This window comes from Somniosus microcephalus, chromosome 1, assembly GCF_052327205.1.
Source record: "Somniosus microcephalus isolate GS21.2 chromosome 1, FLI_Smic_1.0, whole genome shotgun sequence".
NCBI lineage: Eukaryota > Metazoa > Chordata > Chondrichthyes > Squaliformes > Somniosidae > Somniosus > Somniosus microcephalus.
The window spans coordinates 178,535,993-178,558,314 of NC_140987.1; the positions used below are offsets into that span (position 1 = coordinate 178,535,993).

The 22,322-nt window shown below is 47.9% G+C and overlaps 2 protein-coding genes across 2 annotated transcripts in view; one reads left to right on the plus strand and one right to left on the minus strand.

The window, feature by feature from the left end:
- The window catches only part of ppip5k2 (diphosphoinositol pentakisphosphate kinase 2), a 207,207-nt gene that overhangs the window by 176,976 nt on the left and 7,909 nt on the right, over nt 1-22,322 (minus strand). The window contains 5 exon segments of the mRNA XM_085987698.1: nt 8,504-8,658; nt 12,073-12,158; nt 15,238-15,328; nt 17,900-18,095; nt 18,411-18,784. Coding sequence (XP_085843824.1) covers nt 8,504-8,658; nt 12,073-12,158; nt 15,238-15,328; nt 17,900-18,095; nt 18,411-18,527 — 645 coding nt within the window. The 5' untranslated portion in view covers nt 18,528-18,784.
- Nucleotides 3,982-8,237, plus strand: LOC147124481 (uncharacterized). Its single transcript, XM_085961772.1, has 2 exons — nt 3,982-5,034; nt 8,223-8,237. The coding sequence occupies exons 1-2, from the start codon at nt 4,099-4,101 to the stop codon at nt 8,235-8,237; spliced, it is 951 nt and encodes a 316-aa protein (XP_085817898.1). The 5' UTR covers nt 3,982-4,098.

Consider the following 22,322-nt stretch of genomic DNA (forward strand, 5'->3'; position numbering starts at 1 on the left):
GGCAGCGCTGCAGGAGCCACCAGTGGAAGGCAAGTACGAACATCTGAAGGCTGCGCTCCTTAAAACATTTCAAACGTCTTCTTACCAGCACAACTGCCAACTCGACCTCCCCGGCCTTGGTGACGCTTCACCGTCGGATCTGCTTTCCCACATGCTGTCCCTCTCGGACGACAAAAACACCGGCGCCCTCTTTCGCACGCTTTTCATTCGGCAGCTACCCGCCAGCATCCGCCCGCTCATTGTGGAATCTGGCTCCACGGACCTGAATGAGATAGCCGAAAAGGCCGACCGGCTGCTCTCTGCGCAGTCCGCCCGCGACGTCGCGCCCGACCTCACGGCAACGACCACGCGGTCTTCCCGGCCCACTAGGCCCGACCGCCCTACCACTCCGGGTCACTGCTACTACCACACCCGTTTTGGCACTAGGGCCCAACGCTGCACGCCACCGTGCACTTTCAAACCCCCCCCCCCGCACCGGCCCCCACGATGGCCGCGGGGCAAAAAGGGGCCTCTACTGTACGTCACCGACGACAGCACCAACCGCCGATTTCTGTGCGACACAGGGGCCCAGCACAGCATCACCCCCGCCCTCGAAATCCAACGCGGCGCACGGGGTATCACGCTGGCCGCAGCCAATGGCTCTGACATCCGCACATATGGCACCCGCATGGTCACGCTCGACCTCGCAGGCCGCCGCTACCGCTGGGAGTTCTTCACAGTCAGGGTCCTCTGCCCACTCATCAGCGCCGACTTCCTACGCGCCCACGGCCTCCTTGTCGACATTCCTAGGCACCGCCTCGTCGACATCAACACTATGGCCCCCATCCCTGGCGCATTCACCCTGGCCCGTTCGGCCGGCCTGACGACCTAATGCCTCGCCAGAGCCACGGACGACTACTCGGCACTTCTAGCCGAGTTTCCCGCCCTCACTAACCCGACCTTTTCGGCCAAAGCCGCCAAACACGGTGTGGAGCACTATATCCCCACCACCGGCCCCCCGGTTTCTGCCCACGCCCGCAGACTCAACCCGGCCAAGCTGGAAATCGCGCGGGCCGAGTTCACCACCATGGAACAACTCGGCATCATCCGCCGCTCCAGCAGCCCTTGGGCCTCGCCCCTCCACATCGCCCCCAAGCCCGGCGGAGGCTGGCGCCCTTGCGGGGACTACCACCGCCTCAACGGCGCCACCACCCCTGACCGATACCCGGTGCCGCACATCCAGGACTTCTCAGCCCGACTGGCCGGACGAAGAGTCTTTTCCAAGGTCGACCTGGTGCGCGGTTACCACCAAGTCCCCGTACACCCCGCGGACATCCCCAAAACGGCCGTCATCACCCCATTCGGCCTGTTCGAGTTCCCGAGGATGCCCTTCGGCCTCAAGAATGCAGCCCAGGCCTTCCAGCACCTTATGGACTCAGTCCTCCGGGACTTGAACTTCCTATTCGTCTATCAAGACGACATTCTCATGGCCAGCTCCTCCCAACAGGAACACCTCGAACACATTCGCATCCTGTTCGGGCGCCTAGCCCAACACGGGCTCATCCTCAGCCCGGCGAAGTGCCAATTCGGCCTAACCGAGATCGATTTTCTCAGTCACCACATCACCCCTGCTGGGGCCGTCCCCCTGCCCAACAAGGTGCAGGCCGTCCAGCAATTCCCCCGCCCCACAACCATCAAGGGCCTCCAGGAGTTCCTCGGGATGGTGAACTTCTACAACAGGTTCATCCCCAGAGCTGCAGCCCTCATGAAGCCCCTATACGACTCCCTCCGAGGTAAATCCAGCAAGATAGACGTAGCCTGGACCACTGACACGTCAGCCGCCTTCGACGCCACCAAAAACGCGCTTGCCGACGCCACCCTGCTCACGCACCCGAGGGCCGATGCCCGGGTCGCGCTCACCACCGACGCCTCCGACCACGCGGTCGGAGCCGTGTTTGAGTAGTGGGTCAATGGCGTGTGGCAGCCACTTGCCTTCTACAGCCGCCAACTGCGCCCCCCGGAGGTCAAATACTCTACTTTCGACCGCGAGCTTCTCGCGCTCCACCTGTCGGTCCGCCATTTCAGGTTCCTCCTGGAGGGCCGCCCCTTCACCGCGTACGTGGACCACAAGCCGCTCACATACGCGATGGCCAAGCACACCGAACCCTGGTCCGCTAGGCAGCAACGCCAGCTCGCGGCCGTGTCCGAGTTTACTACGGACATCCAGCACGTCTCCGGTAGAGATAATGTTGTCGCCGACTGCCTTTCCCGCCCCGCCATCTGCGCAAATCACCTCGCGGTCGACTACGCGCAACTAGCAGCGGCCCAGCTCACGGACCCAGACCTCCTCTCGGCGGCTACCAGCCTGCCAGGGCTACGCCTAGCCAAGGTCGCACACGGGCCCGAAGCCACGGCAGTCACTTGCGACGTCTCACTCGGCCAACCCAGGCCGGTCGTCCCTGCAACCTGGCGCCGCCGCATCTTCGACGCGCTACACGCGCTCTCCCATCCGGGTGCCCGCGCATCCGTCAAACTCCTCTCTCAGCATTTCGTCTGGCGCGGCCTCAGCAAAGATGTTCGGACTTGGGCCACCTCCTGCCTCGCCTGCCAACGGGCTAAGGTACAGCTACACACAAAAGCACCCCTGGGAGACTTCGAGGTACCCAGCCGCCGCTTCGACCACGTACACGTCGACATAGTCGGTCCTCTGCCGCCATCGCAAGGCCAAACTTATCTCCTCACGATGGTCGACCACTACACACGCTGGCCTGAGGCAGTGCCGCTGACCTCCACCACCACAGCCGACATCGCCAGGGCGTTCGTTAACACCTGGGTCGCAAGGTTCGGCGTACCAGCCGACATAACCTCCGACAGAGGCGCCCAGTTCACCTCCGAACTCTGGACGGCCACAGCACGCAACCTCGGGGTGACGCTCCACCGAACCATGGCGTACCACCCGCAGACCAATGGGCTGTGTGAACGCTTCCACAGGTCACTCAAGGCCTCACTCCGCGCCGGCCTGCAGGACAGTACCTGGATTGACCACCTACCGTGGGTGCTACTAGGCCTACGCACCGCGGTCAAGGAAGACCTCCAGTCCTCGGCAGCGGAGTTAGTCTACGGACAACCGCTGCGCGTCCCAGGCGAATTCCTTCCGGAGGCTACCACGCCTTGGTCGGCCGAACAGCAGCAGCTCAACTCTTTCTCTTCCGCTCAACAGTTCGCCCCACTTCCGGTCAACCGACACGGCGAACTCGCACCTCACGTCCCGCCAAACTTACAGCAGGCACGCTTCGTCTTTGTGCGACACGATGCGCACCGCGGACCCCTGCGACCCCCGTACGAGGTACTACAAACCAGGGACAAGGTCTTCAAGCTGCGACTCGGCGACAGGGTCGACACAGTCTCCATCGACTGGCTCAAACCAGCACACACAGAACCAGGGGAACAGGTCCCCGTGGCCCGACCTCCAACTAGAGGCCGTCCCGCCAGCAAAGCCAGCGGCGAACCGCCCGGCCTCACCAGCTAGACCGGCGACCACTCAGAGCCGCTCCGGCAAAACCATTAGACCACCGTCACGACTCGTCCACTCCTCCTAAGCGGATTCTGGGGGGAGCTCTGTGCCGACACGCCACCACTGGACATAATCCGCTCACGGCGGCACGGACAGTTTAAGCAGACGCCCCCAGCCGGGGGCCCTTTCCTCCAGCAACTTGTTACCCGCAGGGACAGGCTGCCGGGAGCACTTCCTGTCTGGGGAGTATTTAAGTGGTTGCGCGGGCTTTTCCACTTCCTCTTTGCCATGAGGTTGATTAAAGCAGTTGTGTTTCACTAACTCTGGTCTCGACTCCCACGTTTGCCGCGGTATCTCAACAAAACCACTAATCTGCCTGTACAGAACATGTCTGGGCATGCCTCAGCTGGCTCCGCCCCTGGCTCCACCCCTAAGCCCAGGTATAAAGGTGATTGACCTCCAGTCCCCCTGGCTTTAAGGATCGGTCTACCAGCAGAGGCATGCTCGTATTCTTCTGTTAATAAAAGCCTACTTGTTATAAGTTTAACTCTTAGTCTTCTGGAGTTATTGATGGCGCATCAATTTTATTAACAAAAGGTTTTGAAATGGAGCAAATCCTGAAACCAGAATGCCTGGAACTGGACCCTCAAACGGCGGATGCATCAAATAACTTCGAGCACTGGCTGAGCTGCTTCGAAGCATTCCTGCAGGCCTCCAGCACTACCGTCAGGACCGAAGCCGATAAACTGCTAGTATTGAACTCACGGGTGAGCCACCAAGTATATTCGATTATCCGAGACGCTGTATCCTACACGGCCGCTATCACGATACTAAAAGAACAATATACTAAGCCAGTCAACGAGGTCTACGCTGGACACCTCCTGGCTACCCGCAAACAGCGACCCGGGGAATCGGGTGACGAATACCTACGGGCACTGAGAGTCCTCGGCCGGGACTGCAAGTGCAAATCGGTGACGGCCGCGGAAAATACTGATGACCTAATCAGAGACGCCTACGTCGCCGGCATCAGGTCCAGCTACACTCGACAGAGACTGCTAGAGCAAAGTGGGCTCAACCTGCAGAAGGCTGTGGCCCTTGCTAACTCGCTGGACATGGCCCTCCGAAACATGGATGCCTACACCCCCGACCATACGGCCGTCCCCGCCCCGTGGATGTCGCGGGGGCCGCCATCTTGGGACACGGTAAGGCCACAGGCCTGCGCCACACCACCACCGCCACGGCCCACCTGCAGCCCAACTACAGCTGCGATGTCCAGAGGATCAAAGTGTTATTTCTGTGGCCAGGCCAAGCACCCCAGACAACACTGCCCGGCGAAGGACGCGACCTGCTCCAAATGCGGAAAGAAGGGGCACTATGCCAAAGTGTACAGGGCGAAACCGACCAACTCCAGCAGCGCCGCGTGTGAGCCGTGCAGGTCGCCATCTTGGACACCACCAGCCGCGTGCGAGCCGTCATCTTGGACATCACCAGCCGCGTGTGAGCGGTGCGGGCCGCCATCTTGGACGTCACTTTGGGACCAGGCCCCTGACACACACACACACCCCCCACTGCCTCGCGCGAGTACAACAGCGACCCACCGACCTCAACGATGGCCTCCATCATCCTGGACCAATCCAGGCCTCACCAACTGGCCAGGTCCACGATGCGGGAGCACGGAGAGCTTTATCCACCCCGACATGGTGCGACGCTACTCCCTATCAGTCATGCCCACGCGCCACCAGGTCTCTATGGCCTCCAAGTCCCATACGGCGGACGTCGGCGGCTACTGTGTAGCGACCCTGACAGTAAATGGGCACAGAGTACAAAGACTTTAAACTCCTTGTCCTGCCACAGCTCTGCGCTGCTGTGTTACTGGGACTGGATTTCCAGTGCCACCCAGAGTGTCACGATGGCGTACGGCGGGCCCCTGTCCCCACTTACAGTCTGCAGCCGGCAAAATTTAAAACAACCGCCGCGCACAATATGCAGCCTATCCACCCTGAAAGTCAGCCCCCCCCCCCCCCCCCCGTTGTTTGCTAATCTCGCCCATGACTGCAAGCCCATCGCAACAAAAAGCAGGCGGTACAGTGCCGGGGATAGAAGCTTCATTAAAATAGAAGTAGAGAGACTCCTGCGGGAGGGGATTATCGAGGGCAGCACCAGCCCATGGCGAGCCCAAGTAGTGGTCGTGAAGACCGGCGAGAAACAGCGCCTGGTCATTGACTACAGTCAAACAATCAATAGGTATACCCAATTAGACGCATACCCACTTCCCCGCATATCTGATATGGTCAATCAGATTGCACAGTACCGGGTATTCTCTACCATTGACCTGAAGTCGGCATACCACCAACTCCCTATCAGACCTGAAGACCGCCAGTGTACTGCCTTCGAGGCAAACGGCCGCCTCTACCACTTCCTCAGAGTCCCCTTCGGCATCACCAACGGGGTCTCAGTCTTCCAAAGGGAGATGGACCGGATGGTTGACCAGAACGCACTGCAGGCCACTTTTCCCTACCTGGACAATGTCACCATCTGCGGCCATGACCAGCAGGGCCATGACGCCAATCTAGAAAAATTCCTCCGAACAGCCCAGCGCTTAAATTTGACATACAAAAAAGAAAAGTGTATGTTTCGCACCACCCGCCTCGCTATCCTTGGCTGTGTAGTGGAAAACAGAGTCATCAGCCCCGACCCCGACCGAATGCGCCCCCTTCTGGAACTACCCCTGCCTCAAAGCCCTGAAGAGATGTCTGGGGTTTTTCTCTTATTACGCCCAATGGGTGCCCAATTACGTGGACAAAGCCCAGCCCCTTATCAAGTCAACCTCCTTCCCCCTGGCGGCAGAGGCCCGTGCAGCCTTCACCCACATAAAAGAGGACATTGCAAAGGCTACAATGCACGCCGTGGACGAGTCCATCCCTTTCCAAGTGGAGAGCGATGCGTCTGACTTCGCCCTGGCCGCAACCCTTAACCAGGCGGGGAGACCCGTGGCCTTCTTTTCACGAACCCTCCAGGGCCCCGAAATTAGACACTCCTCAGTCGAAAAGGAGGCCCAGGCTATAGTGGAGGCTGTATGGCATTGGAGGCATTACCTGGCTTGTAAACGCGTCACCCTGCTCACTGACCAACGATCAGTAGCATTTATGTTCAATAACAAGCAGAGGGGCAAAATCAAAAACGACAAGATATTGCGGTGGAGGATCGAATTATCCACCTACAATTATGATATCTTATACCGGCCCGGGAAACTTAATGAGCCCCCGGACGCCCTATCCCGTGGAACATGTGCCAACGCACAGGTCGATAGGCTACGGGCCCTCCACAACGATCTCTGCCACCCGGGGGTCACCAGGTTTTTCCACTTCATTAAGGCCCGCAACCTGCCTTACTCCATCGAGGAGGTCAGGAACTGCCAAGTCTGTGCCGAATGCAAACCGCACTTTTATAGGCCAGACAGGGCGCACCTGATAAAAGCCACCCGCCCCTTCGAGCGCCTAAGCGTAGATTTTAAAGGGCCCCTCCCCTCCTCTGACCGCAACGCGTACTTCCTCAACATCATTGACGGGTACTCCCGTTTCCCGTTCGCTATCCCCTGCCCGGACATGACCAGCGCCACAGTCATCAAATGTCTCAATGACCTCTTCGCTATATTCGGTTTTCCCAGCTACATCCATAGTGACAGGGGCTCGTCGTTCACAAGCAACGAGCTGCGCCAGTACCTGCTCGAAAAAGGGATAGCCATGAGCAGGACCACCAGCTACAACCCCCGGGGTAACGGACAAGTAGAAAGGGAGAACGCGACAGTGTGGAAAACCGCCATGCTAGCCTTAAAGTCCAGAGGCCTCCCAACCTCCCGCTGGCAAGAAGTCCTCCCCGATGCGCTTCACTCCATACGGTCACTACTCTGTACCGCCGCGAACGCCACCCCTCACGAGAAAATGTTCGTCTTCCCTAGGAAATCCACCTTGGGGACATCGCTACCGCCATGGCTGACGTCTCCAGGGCCAGTCTTGCTCAGGAAGCACGTGAGGAGCCATAAAACAGACCCCCCGGTAGAAAGGGTCCACCTCCTCCACGCCAACCCACAATATGCATACGTGGCGTATCCTGACGGGCGGGAGGACACGGTCTCCATACGAGACCTCGCACACTCAGGTGCGACCAAAAACACCATTACCCACGACACACCCCTAGAAGGGAATCCACGTCTAACCCAAGTAGACGGCACGCCAGGGCCCTGTGACCCACCCTTATACACCCACCGACCCCGCACCCACGAAGACGACACGCCGGTGCTCCGGCCCACGCGGGAAACGGCCGCGGGAAACGAACCGCCGCAGCCGGCACCACGACGATCACTACGGCAGACAAGACCCCCGGAGAGACTTGCCTATACGAACTTCTGAGACACTTCACCCCGCCGGACTCATTTTAAACAAGGGGTGAATGTGGTAAACCACTAATCTGCCTGTACAGAACATGTCTGGGCATGCCTCAGCTGGCTCCGCCCCTGGCTCCACCCCTAAGCCCAGGTATAAAGGTGATTGACCTCCAGTCCCCCTGGCTTTAAGGATCGGTCTACCAGCAGAGGCATGCTCGTATTCTTCTGTTAATAAAAGCCTACTTGTTATAAGTTTAACTCTTAGTCTTCTGGAGTTATTGATGGCGCATCAACTTTACATTGACCAGATATCTGAAGTGACTACTCCTCTTTCTCCACCTTCAGCAGCAGAACATTTAGCTGCCTCAGTCCTACTTTCTCAACACACTCTCCAAATCTTGCCTCTCTCCCTCCCTCCCCTTCTTTAAAACCCTTCTCAAAATATATCCAATCTATTAAGCTGTTGGTCATCTCTCCTAACCCTGCTACAAAGCTTGGCCTCCATGTCTTTTCTTTTAAAAAAGGGAATATATAAATGCAAGTTGTTATTTAGAAAATAAATTCAGATCTTTTAAGTTTTCTGAATTACCTAGGCTGTAAATGTTATGAGATCGTGCAAAACATACCTTTCGAAAGAGTCTTTGGCTTCCTCCGCCAGCAGATGTTGGATAATAAATGTAAACATTGTGGTCCTCTGCACTCACTGGCTTCTCCACAAATGGTTTTGGAAAAACATCTCCATTGACCTCTACATGATCTTCACCCTCTATCAAATCACATTCTAAGAAGATAGATGTTTTATATTAGATATCTGTATGTGATTATATATGTATATATTTTCTTTACAGTTTAACCAGTAAAAAACAGAAGAATATACAAGAACTTCTATAGCATCCCAGCTACCATATATAGAAAACATAGAAGATAGGAGCATAGAAGATAGGAGCAGGAGTAAGCCATTCGGCCCCTCGAGCCCGCTCCGCCATTTAATGAGATCATGGCTGGTTATCCAAATTCAGTACCCTGTCCCTGCTTTCTCCCCATATCCCTTGATCCCTTTAGCCTTAAGAAATATATCTAACTCCTTCTTGAATATATTTAATGAATTGGCCTCAACTGCCCTGTGTGGCAGATAATTCCACAGGTTCACCACTTTCTGGGTGAAGAAATTCCTCCTCATCTCAGTCCTAAATGGCTTACCCCTTATCCTTAGACTGTGACCCCTGGTTCTGGACTCCCCCGCCATCGGGAACATCCTTCCTGCATCTAGTCTGTCTAATCCTGTTAGAATTTTGTAAGTTTCAATGAGATCCCCTCTCATTCTTCTAAACTCTAGCGAATATAAGCCTAATCGACCCAATCTCTCCTCATACGTCATTCCTGTCATCAGTCTGGTGAATCTTCGCTGCACTCTCTCCATGGCAAGAACATCCTTCCTCAGATAAGTATAAATTATTCAAAGACTGTAGTTCAAACACTAGTATTCCATTCAACCATTAGATTAGCATAAAGAGGACTATATATATGCTCTATAAAAGAGATAGGAAAGGTATGCAAGAACAGAAGTTTAATGGGATATTGCAAATCAAGTTAACCTAAGGAAGGATATACTTGCCATAGAGGGAGTGTAACGAAGGTTCACCAACCTGGTTCCTGGGATGGGGGGGGGATTGTCCTACGAGGAGAGATTGAGTAGACTAGGCCTATGTTCTCTGGAGTTTAGAAGAATGAGAGGTAATCTCATTGAAACATACAAAATTCTTACAGGGCTTGACAGGGTAGATGCAGGGAGGATGTTTCCCCTGGCTGGGGAGTCTAGAACCAGGGGTCACAGTCTCAGAATAAGGGGTTGGCCATTTAGGACCGAGATGAGGAGAAATTTCTTCACTTAGATGGTGGTGAATCTTTGGCTGTGGAGGCTCAGTCATCGAGTATATTCAAGACAGAGATCGATAGATTTTTGGATATTAAGGGAATCGAGGGATATGGGGACAGTGCAGGAAAGTGGAGTTGAGGTCGAAGATCAGCCATGATCTTACTGAATGGCGGAGCAGGCTCGAAGGGCCAAATGGCCTACCCCTGCTCTTATTTCTTATGTTCTTATGTTAACATAAACTGGGAAAACCCAAGTGGTTTAGAATCAGAGTTGGTAAATGTAATGCATGATAGTTTCTTGACCCATTGTGTCAAGGAAGCCGCAAGAGGCAATGCTCATCTTGATCTGATATTCATAAAAGACCTAGAAAATGTACACAAAATGAAATGCTTCAGAGTTGAGAAAAGACTGGAGAAACTTGTGCTTTTCAGAGTAGAACAGAAGTATTTGGAAGATGATCTTATATAAGTATTAAAAGATGGTTAAGGGTATAGAAAAAGTTAACACTAAATATTACTTTAAATTAAACTGCAGGAATAGAACAAGGGATTACAGGTTTAAACTAATAAAAGTTAATTTTAGGACTGATATCAGGAAACTGTTCTCTTCAGACAAAGTGAAGAATGTGTGGAATAGAATAAAACAATTACTGATAATTATGGAGGGGCTATTAGTATTGATTCGATTCCCTCCACGTAATGTCAAGAAACAACAGAGTACACTGGACACTGCAAAGACTACGGGTACTGCCCAACATCCCCTATAAGCTGCGTGGTTGTGCAGCTCTCGTCAGTCCCACACAGCCCGGGACCGGCTTTTTCAATGTTAAGTTTTGCTCATGCGCGAAACTGTGAATGGTCCATGCAGCCCTTTGGGGCCGTGCACCCAAAAAAAAATTAAGGGGAAGCATTGGTCCCAACAACATTCCGGCTGTAGTGCTGAAGACCTGTGCTCCAGAACTAGCTGTACTTCTAGTCAAGCTGTTCCAGTACAGCTACAACAGTGGCATCTATCTGACAATGTCAAAAATTGCCCATATATGTCCTGTCCACAAAAAGCAGGACAAATCCAACCCAGCCAATTACCGCCTTATCAGCCTACTCCCAACCATCTGCAAAGAGATGGAAGGAGTCATCAACAGTGCTATTAAGAGGCAATTACTCACCAATAACATATTCACTGATGCTCAGGTTGGGTCAAACCAGAATCACTTGGCTCCAGATCTCATTACAGCCTTGGTCTAAACATGAACTCAAGAGCCGAATTCCAGAGGGGTGGCGAGAATAACTGCCCTTGACATCAAGGCAGCATTCGACTGAGTGTGGCACCAAAGAGCTCTAGTAAAACTTCACTCAATGGGGATGAAGGGGAAAACTTTCCCTGGCATAAAAGGAGTATGGTTATGTTGTTGGAGGCAAATCATCTCAACCCCAGGCTATCGCTGCAGGAGTTCATCAGGGCAGTGTCCCAGGCACAACTATCTTCAGCTGCTTCATCAATGACCTTCCCTCCATCATAAGGTCAGAAGTGGGGCTGGTCACTGATGATTGCACAGTGTTCAGCTCCATTCACAATTCCTCAGATAATGAAGCAGTCCATGCCCACATGCACAAAAAGACCTGGACAACATCCGGGTTTGGGCTGGTAAGTGGTAAATAACATTCGTGACACAGAGGTACCAGGCAATGACCATCCCCAACAAGAGAGACCCTAACCATCTTAACATTCATAGATAGGTGCAGCTGCAGCAACACTCAAGAAGCTCGACACCATCCAGGACAAAGCAATCGCGTGATCGGCACCCCATCCCAAACCACTTCCTCTACCACCGGTGCACCGTGGCTGCAGTGTGTACCATCTACAAGATGCACTGCAGCAAGCTGCCAATGCTTCTTCAGCAAACCTGTGACATCCATCACCTAGACCAAGGACAGCAGGTGCATGAGAACACCATCACCTCTAAGCTCCCCATCATCCCTATTTGGACACTCATTGCCATTCCTTCATCGTCACTGGGTCAAAATCCTGTAACTCCCCAACAAACAGAATTGCGGGAGTACCTTCGTCAAATGGACTGCAGCAGTTCAAGAAGGTGGCTCACCACCTTCTTAAGGACAACTAGAGATGGGCAACAAGCCAGCGACGCCCATATACTGAGAATGAAAAAAAAAAGGACTTCTCTGGATGGGTGAATTAAAATAAGCAAATGGTGTTCCTCATCTGTAATTATCTTGTCATCAGGCTACAATGGTACACTCAAATTGAATGTTATTTATATGATAACAGTCAACAAAAATGGTTAATCGAGAAATAGGTTACCATCAGGTTTATTTGGATCACGATTTAGTATTGCATAGCGTGGCAACTCAATCCCTTCCTCTTTCAAAATCCGATAAACTTTCCTCCTGCACATAAAAATTAAGTCAGTTAAGTCCAGCAAGTTTTTTTTAAACAATTTTATGTACAGTTAGTAGACAATGACTGCCAGTTTTCATGATACAGTACTTTTTCTCCATAGCTCCTAGAGCTGTATGAAGAATCCTCAGCTAAGTCCATTCAATTCCCACATGTGATGGCAGTAATTAGTACAAAGATGCATATTAACCATAGCCTTTTATATCACGTCCCACTTGGGCATTATTATGAACTATAAAGTGCTAAAACCTACATACAAAATGCAGACCTTGGAGTTTGTTGTTGTCCTTAGGTCGAGTATTTATTGTGCAGTTTTATTTTGAATTTTGTCAGCATTTCTGATGATTTCACACAAGTCATCCAACACAATGATCACAGAATGAAAATAATCAAGTTTATTGGCTGATGAGGGAATAATAGCTGTCAGCCATTCATAATCCTTCTTTACATATTGTCTGACATGCAATTCGCACAATGCAGCAGACATCCAGGAGTATCAAAATAAAATGAGGAAATGTCTCCAGATATATTAACATGCATGCAAGACTAATTCTGTGCATACCACCTGTACACAGCCTCAAAGCAGATTGACCTATCCTAAGGCAAGCAATATATAGAACAGTATATGGAACATAACAGCAACAAGGACAATAAACAGTGTTGTGAAATGCATCCAAAATTTCAGTATAAAACTTCATTCTCAGTACATGGTTCCATTACGGAGTCCCCATAAAACTTGACTTAATGGTCTTTGTGACAGATTGGAGATCCGTCTTGTTTCAAATCATGAAAGACTATGGGCTAGAAATTCATGTACTCACCGCCACTCCGTAGCGCCATGAAATGGCAATAAAATGGCAGCCGCCACACTTTCGCCAGCTGGTGGCGGCCACCACTTTCCTCTCCCCCTTTGCGCTGCCGGTAACTGGCAGCGCCCTGTAAAATAAAAAGGCAGCGTGGTGACGTCAATCGGCATTCAACACCGTCTTAACGTCACCAACGCAAACTTCGACCCCAACGCTGAATTCAGCATTGGGTCCCAAGCACGCAGGCTGACAGTGGCAATATCTGCAGCTCTTAAAGAGACACACACATCATTCAGGTAATTTTGAATTTAAGGGTTTGGACTTTTTTTAAATTTTATTGAAGTGATGGCTTGCTACAATAGATGTGAAAAGTTTTTTTTTTTTTTTTTTTTTTAAAAAGTGTGATGGGAATGCTGCTGGATCTTGCAAGGGTTCGGATGGTAAATGAAGGCCTTTGAGAAGACAGAACATGCTGCGAATACTCAGCCAGTCACACAAAATCCGTGGAGAGAAAAACAGAGTTCACGTCTCAGGTCGACATGCTGCCTGACCAACTGAGTACTTCCAGCATTTAATGCTGTCATTTCACATTTACAGCATCCACTTGCAGAGGGAAGGCGGCGCAGGAGGAAGCCAAAGAGGAGGAATCATACGGAAGAATGCATCCCAGGCAGCCCCTTTAGGGCCGGGATGGAATCATCTGCCTGCAGTCCCACTGGCTGGGCAGGCTGCCGCCTCTTGTTGACCCACTGGCTGGGCAGGCTGCATTTCTTGGATGTGTGAAATGAGGAAGGCACAAGGGTGGAGTTGTGCTGAGGGGAGGGCGGGAAAGCAAGATGTGCATGCCAGAAGGAGGATAACGTACAAGGATACCTGCATCTTGTATCCTTTCAGCCCCACCGCTGGCCAAGGATTCAACTATGCCCCTGTCAAGAATGGCATGCACCATCTCCTCCAAGGGGGGTGAGGTGAGGCTAGGAATGGGAGATGTGCCACGTGATTGGTGCAGATTGTTGGTAGGTGAGTGATTGGGTATTGAGCAGTGTGAGGTTAGTAGTGCAGTTGGTAGGAGACGGCTTTTGAAGATGCATTCACTGGCCTTGACCAGTGGTCTGAGGTCATGACGCTTCTTTGGGCACTGGAGCCAGGTGGTGGGGGCAACACTGCTGGCAGCGACAGCCTTAGTGATGTACTCCCACATCGTTCTTTCTGGAGGGCCTCCTGGACCCTGTGGGTAAGGGCCGCTCTTGCAGTGTTGACCCCCTGCACAAAGCTGGAGTGCGGTGGTCACTGTATTTGGTCCGCTGTGACCTACACAACTGTTCCTCATTCTAAAAAAGTGCTGCACTCCCTGTTTGTCCATTAGCTACCTATACATAGTTGATCCAGCAGTTTGTGTCTTGCAGGCATTCTGAATGGTGAAATTTGAAAATGCTCAATTCCGCTCACATATCCACTGCCCCTCAGTGCATTCTCAAAACTATTAATTTCAAATAAGGTTTGACATTCTTTTCTTCCAATTTTACTCACTGCCTCTTCAGAAGACACTAACTCTAGCTTGGGCACCAGCAGCAGTACAGTACCTCACCCAAGTGGCCATTCTTCAAGTATGAAACTAGACAGTGTGTGTCAACAAACTATATATGAGGGAATTACAGCACTCTCACCTCGAGTCCAAAAGTTGTAGGTTCAAGTCCCACTCGAGGACTCGAGCACATAATCTAGGGTAATACTTCAGTGTAGTACTGGGAGAATACTGCTTTGTCAGAAGTGCTGTAAAACCAAGGCCTTGTTTACCCGTTCAGACAGATGTAAAAGATCCCACATCACTATTTTGAAGAGGAGCAGGGAGTTTTTCTGGTGTCCTGTGCAACATTCATCCTTCAACTAACATTACTAAAACAGATTACCTGACCACATCTCACTTGTAGGACCTTGCTGTGTATAAATTGGCTGTCATTTTCACCTACAAAATAGTGACTACACTTCTGAAGTTATTCATTGGCTGGGAAGTGCTTTTAGCCACAAAACATGCATTATAAATGCAATTGTTTCCTTTATCCTCACTTGACGTCTACACATACACTCCTTTCAGCAAAGCTCATTTCGTAGCAATCGGGGCAGTAACCATTGCTGATTTTTCCCCTCTTAAGCCCGAGGAACGAGGCCAACTGTTGTACCCCAAATACTTCCAGATGTCATCATAGATTAGGGGTCAATAGCTTTCATCCTTAGCAAGATATTTACTGCCAAGGGAGCTTACCTGTCTTGAATATCATATTGCATGTTCAAGTCATTAATAACAAATGGAGTCCTGAGCTTTGCATAAGCCACTGCTTTGTCCAATAGAAATCCTTAAAAAGCAAAAAAAGTGAAATTTAAGATTTCTAACTCGCATTGAAAACAAATTCCATGCTTTAAGGGACAAAAAAATCAAAATTACATGACTGAATGATACATTCCAAAATTTGTAATGCACAGAAGTTCACTTGAGATCGAAGGTGCAAATTTACAAATTAATGCTCCTGATGCACAGCTTCACCCACTGGGAACACATACTGGAAATACAGGCTCTCTATCACATGCACAATTTTCCATCCATTAATTTTCATCCATAAAATGCTCTCACAAAGCCATCCATTCCCCTAAAAGAGGTTACATTTCCAACATTTAATTTCTAAACAATATTATAAACAGAAGGGTTTGTGACTAATGTTCTTGTATCCTCTGTCCAATCAAACCTATCTGATGTAGTTATACAGGCATAAATTGAAAAATAAAATGTAACTCTCTATATAACAAAGGCTAGTCACAGCACACAGAGATTTAATCTGCTAAATGAACAGCGGTAATAGAAATCTTACATCCTTGGCACAAACTTGGATTTTTCCTGCTACAGTAATGGACCTACATTCAGTATGATACAGTAATGTTGCTTTAAATCAGTGATCTTTGGAATAATACATCAAAACTATTCTAAATGTCAAATTTTGTCTGTAAACTGAGGTACATCTACTTTTCCATTCATAATAAAAAGTAAAATTAAACCAGACTTAAACTACTGCCTCATCAACTGGTGTGGATAATGACCGAGGTGCTATAATTGGCCCCAGTAGGAAGGAGAAAACTAAATCAGCTAACAATCCATGTCTGATTGTTATCTAATGACTGCTGCTAGAAATGTGCATGTGGGTCTGTCAGATGAAGAAATATGGAGCTTGACTGTAATGCTTTCACAGTCTAATAGGCTGCCAATTCTAACCATCATGAAGAATAGCTACTTGACCGAGGTACTGGAGGACTGTAAATACCAGCAAGAATCAGCGCCTTTAGGAGCGATGGGGAGAATATTGGTCTATGGCATGGGAGAAACAGAATTTTAATAAAACCAACTTATGGAATTATTCATTATTTAAATGACTTGTATAATTTTCACCAGGATATTCATAGTTTTCTTTTTACAAACCCACAAAATTAAAATGATACCACAAAAATAGCTTTAGCAGAATTGTGTTTCTTTTTAAAAATTAGCACTTGAAAATTAACATGTTTATGGGGTATGGGGAGAGAGCGAGAATATTGTATTGAGATATAGAGGATCAGCCATGATCATATTGAATGGCGGAGCAGGCTCGAAGGGCCGAATGGCCTACTCCTGCTCCTATTTTTCTGTGTTAACATTTGTTTATGGAATTAGTGAATTCGTTTATCAGATTAAAAAGCTTACCCGAATAACAGTATTTTTAGAATGAGTAATTGAGGCATGCAGGCTAGGAAGGTCTCGGGTATGATCACCAGTCTGTGCTGAGTTCACTGATCTCAAATAGGGTGATAATGGAGGAGGAAAATTCTACAATTGGCTTGTGTGCCTTCGGGTTAGGCAGGAGAAAGTTGGCCAGTGTTCCTGGTCACTACTCAGTAACACCTGTTGCAATGCTCGTGTGGGGATCTTGGGTGAAGACAGGTTCAGATTAAGCTGGGATTCTCTCCATGATTGAACAGCCTGCCGTCAGTCACCGTCATGGTTCATACAGGAATAATAGGTGAGCTACTGGCGAGTGACCAGGACCAGTGATACTGTATCCTAGTAAGGAACCACCTTACATCTTAAGGAAAGGGGGGAAGAGACTTGAGCAATACTCAATTATGCATTCTAAAAAACTGTTATTAGGTTAACCTTTTTAATGTGATAAACAAAATTGAGAAAGTGGAACAAAACAATAAAGATGAATCCTTGAAGGACTATCATTTTCCCCATAAGCTGCAGTTAATTTTAAAAATCCAATTTTATAATATTCAAACATTCAAAAGGTATCGAAAATCTTGTAGATGGTACACAATGGCTCCGATTTTGCTCGCAGTGGCGAATGGCAGCGGCCGTTCATTACACTTACTCTTGCCCACAGACTTTCTATGGGTTTTTGCACTGCAACTTGCTGTGATTAGAAATCCATTTCAGCGCAGCGCCCTCTACAGGGGATCCGAGACCTGTGCGACGAGGGCAAGAAACTCCTTAACCAATCGGAGTCTGAACCAGTAAGTGCAAGTTAGAATATTGAATTCAATGCCAAATCATGTGCAGAAAGCAAAATAAAGAGGGAAAGACAGGATTAAGAGAGATAAAAGACAAAGAAAATTACTTTTTTTTTTTAAAAACTCTCCAACAATAATTAAAAGCTGAAGGAATAAGACTCCACACTTGTAAAAGTTAATTTTCAGTGCAAGATTAAGACTTATCACGCCATTAAAAATTTATTTACATTGGAATGGACAATAACGGTGAGTGCCAATAGCTTCACCATTACTTTTACCGCAAAATCTGGGCCAATAACTCTAAGTTGTGCAGAGAAAAGACATTGAATAAAGCTAATGGATCTCAGCACTCAAAGTATGATCAGACATCATGCGCATCTCAAAACTGCTACCTTTTGAATGGAAAGAAATGAGGCAATCACAAAGTGGCCACTGCTCCACTGGCTCATTTAGTATAGTGTCTTCTTCAAATATCACAGTAGTGATGTACTTGAACCTGCAAAGTCGTCCCAGAATCTCACTCATTGGCTTGGACTTAGATTTCTTGGCCATGGCACAAATTCCAACCACAATCTGCCTTTCTGGTGGCTATAGGACAAAGCAAGGTCACAGTACACATAATTAATCAAAATAACTCTCCATATAACATCCCTTGTAACAACTGTGTATTTTTTTCAAAAAAAAGGGCAGCCACCTAAAAGCAATGAATAGAAACATGCCCTAGAACTGTAAATATAAAACTTTACTAAGTGCTGAAATTAACAGTTTACAATTTGTCATCTTTTAAATCCAAATTTAAACTTTAATTATCACATACAGTATGGCAGTACATTTTGGTTTCAAATATATTGCATAACATCCATTTCTCACATACTAAGAAATTAATCAGTACTCAACACTCACAGAATCATATTCGTCATCCTGATCAAAATCTTCAGGCTTCATTTGATGCAGCAGTTCCCCATCTTCAGACCCAAGAAAGAAGCTAGGAGACTCAGTTTCCAGGCCATGAGCAGACATGATTGTTCAGGGCTGTCCTTTCTATCAATAGCTAGCAGCCAAACTGCTAGCTAAGAAGCAGCACCTTCTGTGCACAGCTGTGCAACCAAACAAGGTTGATCAAGCCTGACTGCTTGATATGTGGTTAGCAGCCAAATGCACTTAAATTCATTACTGGAAAGTCTACATACTTAATCCATGCACATTTTTAAAGCTTGTAGTACGTCCCAGACCATGGACTATTCTTGGAGATGCTCGACAAGGTTACATTCTTCCTTCTAAAAATGGAGGGAGCAAAATTTCACATTAGTATTCAGTAAACAAATTTGCAGTCCGTCAACAAGAGCATAAATATGCCATCGGTCATGCCAGCCATTTAAATTGAATGGCTTAAACCAAGAAATTGAACATAAAAGTTTGAAATTAAACCCAGCTAAAGTAACATTTGACTGTAACAAGCAATGCAGGAATAAAATGTAATTGTTATCTAAAGTAGCATCATACCCAGTCAGAATTATTTACACAAGGCAAACTTTCTTCTTTCTTAGGCAGTCCCTCGGAACCGAGGATGACTTGCTTCCACAAGGCAAACACACACACTATGAAAAGACAATGGGGTAGAGTTTCCACTTTAGGGGCGATCGGGAAATTCCGCCCAATATATGTGCTTGAAATTGCACGGGCTAGGTTACTGTTCAAGTTTACGTTAAAATTAATTTGCATAATCACAAACGTAAAATCTTCCATGAGCCAGTGCAATCAGGCAGCGTAATAGAACGTACAGGAAACGTTCGATTAACCGGCCCCTAAATAACCGGAACGCTCTATCCACCGGCAAAATGCAGGAGTCGGTTCAGGTAACTTTTTTTTTTACTCCATTTGTTGCTGTGCAAGGGTGTAGCTGAAGCTGTTGCTAAGCTACAGAGACGCTTGCAACTTGTGCCGATTGTTTTGAAGCTGTAACAGGGTTTGTTGCTTTATACGGAGCTCTGAGCTCCGTATCTTTTACTATAGCGTTCGGTTATCCGGAATTGTTGATGAACCGGCAACACGTCGGTCCTGTCCGTGCCGGATACCAGAAAGTTTCCTGTAGTTGTTTCTTATGTTGTCTTTACACATGCGACAGCATAAAAAAAAAGCATTTTTAACAAGGGTGTCCAGTCCTCCACCTGTGAGTAACCTGATTTTAAAATCACTGAAAAATGACTTTAAAAAAATATACTGAACCATTTAGTAAACTTCTTTCTTCCTTAATAAATTAAATATTTTTTGATATGAAAAAAACCTTTGAAATGTGCCTGTGCACCTAACAAAATGAGCGTAATTTGAAGTGTATTCCCGAACCAATGCAATCAGCAGAATCTTGCAATTTTGGCCTTTGGGTGTGCCAGTTTTCTGGGTAGGGCCTAATCAGGGCTAATTGAATCTTGAACCAGCATAAAGATCGCAGAAAACATAAACACGTGTTTTTGGGCATAATTCATTTGTATTTAAAATTCCCCGATCTTTTGCACTGGTTTGGCCGATTCTGCCCAGATTGTGCCGATATTACTAGCGTAAACAAGCTTAAGCTCGACCCCAATGCATGCAACAGAACTCCTTGTGCTTGGAAATCTAGACAAGCTGCACTTTACTGCACAGAACCTACTCTGGGAGGGGGGATGGAGGACAAAGAATGAAACCGTAACAAGTAATAGGGTTAGTTCAATGATAATCAGTCCGTTTAATATATGTAAGATGCAGTATACACCTCGTTGTTGTGACAAACTTTGTACAAGAGTTGAAAGCAATCCAATTATTCACAAATCAGCCATTATGGGTGTAGCAGGCATACCTTTAATGAGTTCCAATTAAAGATTCAATCAGAAATGTAAACCTATACGTTTCTTTAAGTTGTTGACTGAAATACTGTACATCTCCACCATTTTCTATTTTTTTTTGGTCATTATAGTGTCTCACCACACTAAGATAATGAAAATTTATAGGCCCAGATTTTGCTGGAGCAGGCCTAACTTGCTAGATTTTGTCCCTCATCCTTCAGCTCGAAAAAATTGTGCCGCAAATTGCTAGAAGTGCAAGCTGATAACGGCGCAGCGAGGTCAACGGGGTATCTGGAACCTTGGTGAATGACTGGACCAACAGTCTATTTCTTGAAACTCACGGGGGGGGGGGGGGGGGGGGGGGCTGGCTGACGGCAAGCTGCAATTTTCACAAGGCTAATGACAGAGCAGCGCAAATCGTCCAGAAATTTGTGGCGATTTGCAACTCACGGGGTATCTCTTCCTCACCACAAGTTGCTGGACAAGTCACACACTAATTAATGTGTTATTTTCCCAGCAAATTCTGGATCATTATTTGAGTTTAGAACGCATAATTCACAAAAACTTTCGAACTGGATAAATTAGTAAAAACTCATCCCTGAACACCAAGGTGAACCAATTCAAAAAGTCTTATTGCTTTTAATGAAGAATCTTTCCAATACATTGCAGCCAATATGTTTTCAAATGGCCCTCTCTAATTCATATTAATCTTGTGAAGAGTCAGGATTGGAACAAAATCAGAAAATCAGATTCTGTCTGTTGCTAACAACAAGAAACAAAGAAATGGAACAAGACTGGAAGAATTTCTCCAGTTAAATATTCAAATCAATTGTTTGAGTGTAGGAAACAGGTTTTTTGTTAGTCATACCACATGTATACTCCACTTATACATTTTTTAAAGAGCATCATGAACCAGATATCACTAGATTGGTTATTGCATCTGTTTTCACAAGAGGATGAAGTTAATGTCACAATAGGGGGGGGGGGGGGGTGGGGGGAAAGTAGAGATATTGTATAGGATAAAAATAGATAGAAAGGAGGTGTTAAATAGGTTGGCATCACAAAGTTAATAGTCACCCAGCCTCGATGGGATGCCTCCTATGTTGTTGAGCGAAGCAAGGGTGGAGATAGCAGAAGCTGACCACAATCTTGCAATCCTCCTTGGATATGGGAATGGTGCCAGAGGACTGGAGGATTGCAAATGTTACACCCCTGTTCAAAAAAGGGGGGAGGGAGGTGGGATGAATCTGGTAATTACAGGCCAGTCAGTCTAACATCAGTGATGGTAAAACTACTAGAAACCAGTCTCAAGGACAAAATTAATTCTCACTTGGAGAAGTATGGGTTAACAAGGGACAGCCAGCACGGATTTGTTGAAGGCAAATTGTGCTTGACAAACTTGCTTGAGTTCTTTGATGAGGGGGTGGGGTGCAAGAACAGAGGGACCTGGGGGTGCGTATTCACAAATATTTGAAGACGGCAGGGCAAGTTGATAAGGCAGTTAAGAAAGCGTATGGGATACTTGGCTTTGTAATTTGGGCATTGAATACAAAATAAGGAAGTCATGCTAAACCTTTACAAATCTCTGGTTAGGCCTCAGCTGTGTACAATTCTGGACAGCACAATTTAGGAAGGATGTCAAGGCACAGAGGAGGATTAGCAAGATGATATTACGGATGAGGAAGTTCAGTTACGTGGAGAGATTGGAGAAGCTGGGATTGATCTCCAAAGAGCAGAGAAGGTTAAGGGGAGACCTAATGGAGGTATTCAAAATTATATGGGGTTGTGTTATAGCAAGCAGGGAGAAACTATTTCTTCTGGCAAGTCGGTCGCTAACCAGAAGTCACAGATTTAAAATAACTGGCAAAAGAACTAGAGGGGAAATGAGGAGAGTTTTTCCCCACATGGAGGGTTGTTAAGATCTGGAACACACTACCTGTAAGAGTGGTGGAAGCAGATTCGATAGAAACTTTCAAAAGGCAATCGGACATATACG

What these genes read in the sequence shown, in the direction of transcription:
- LOC147124481 (XM_085961772.1), top strand. Translation starts at nt 4,099, where the DNA reads ATGGAGCAAATCCTGAAACCAGAATGCCTGGAACTGGACCCTCAAACG.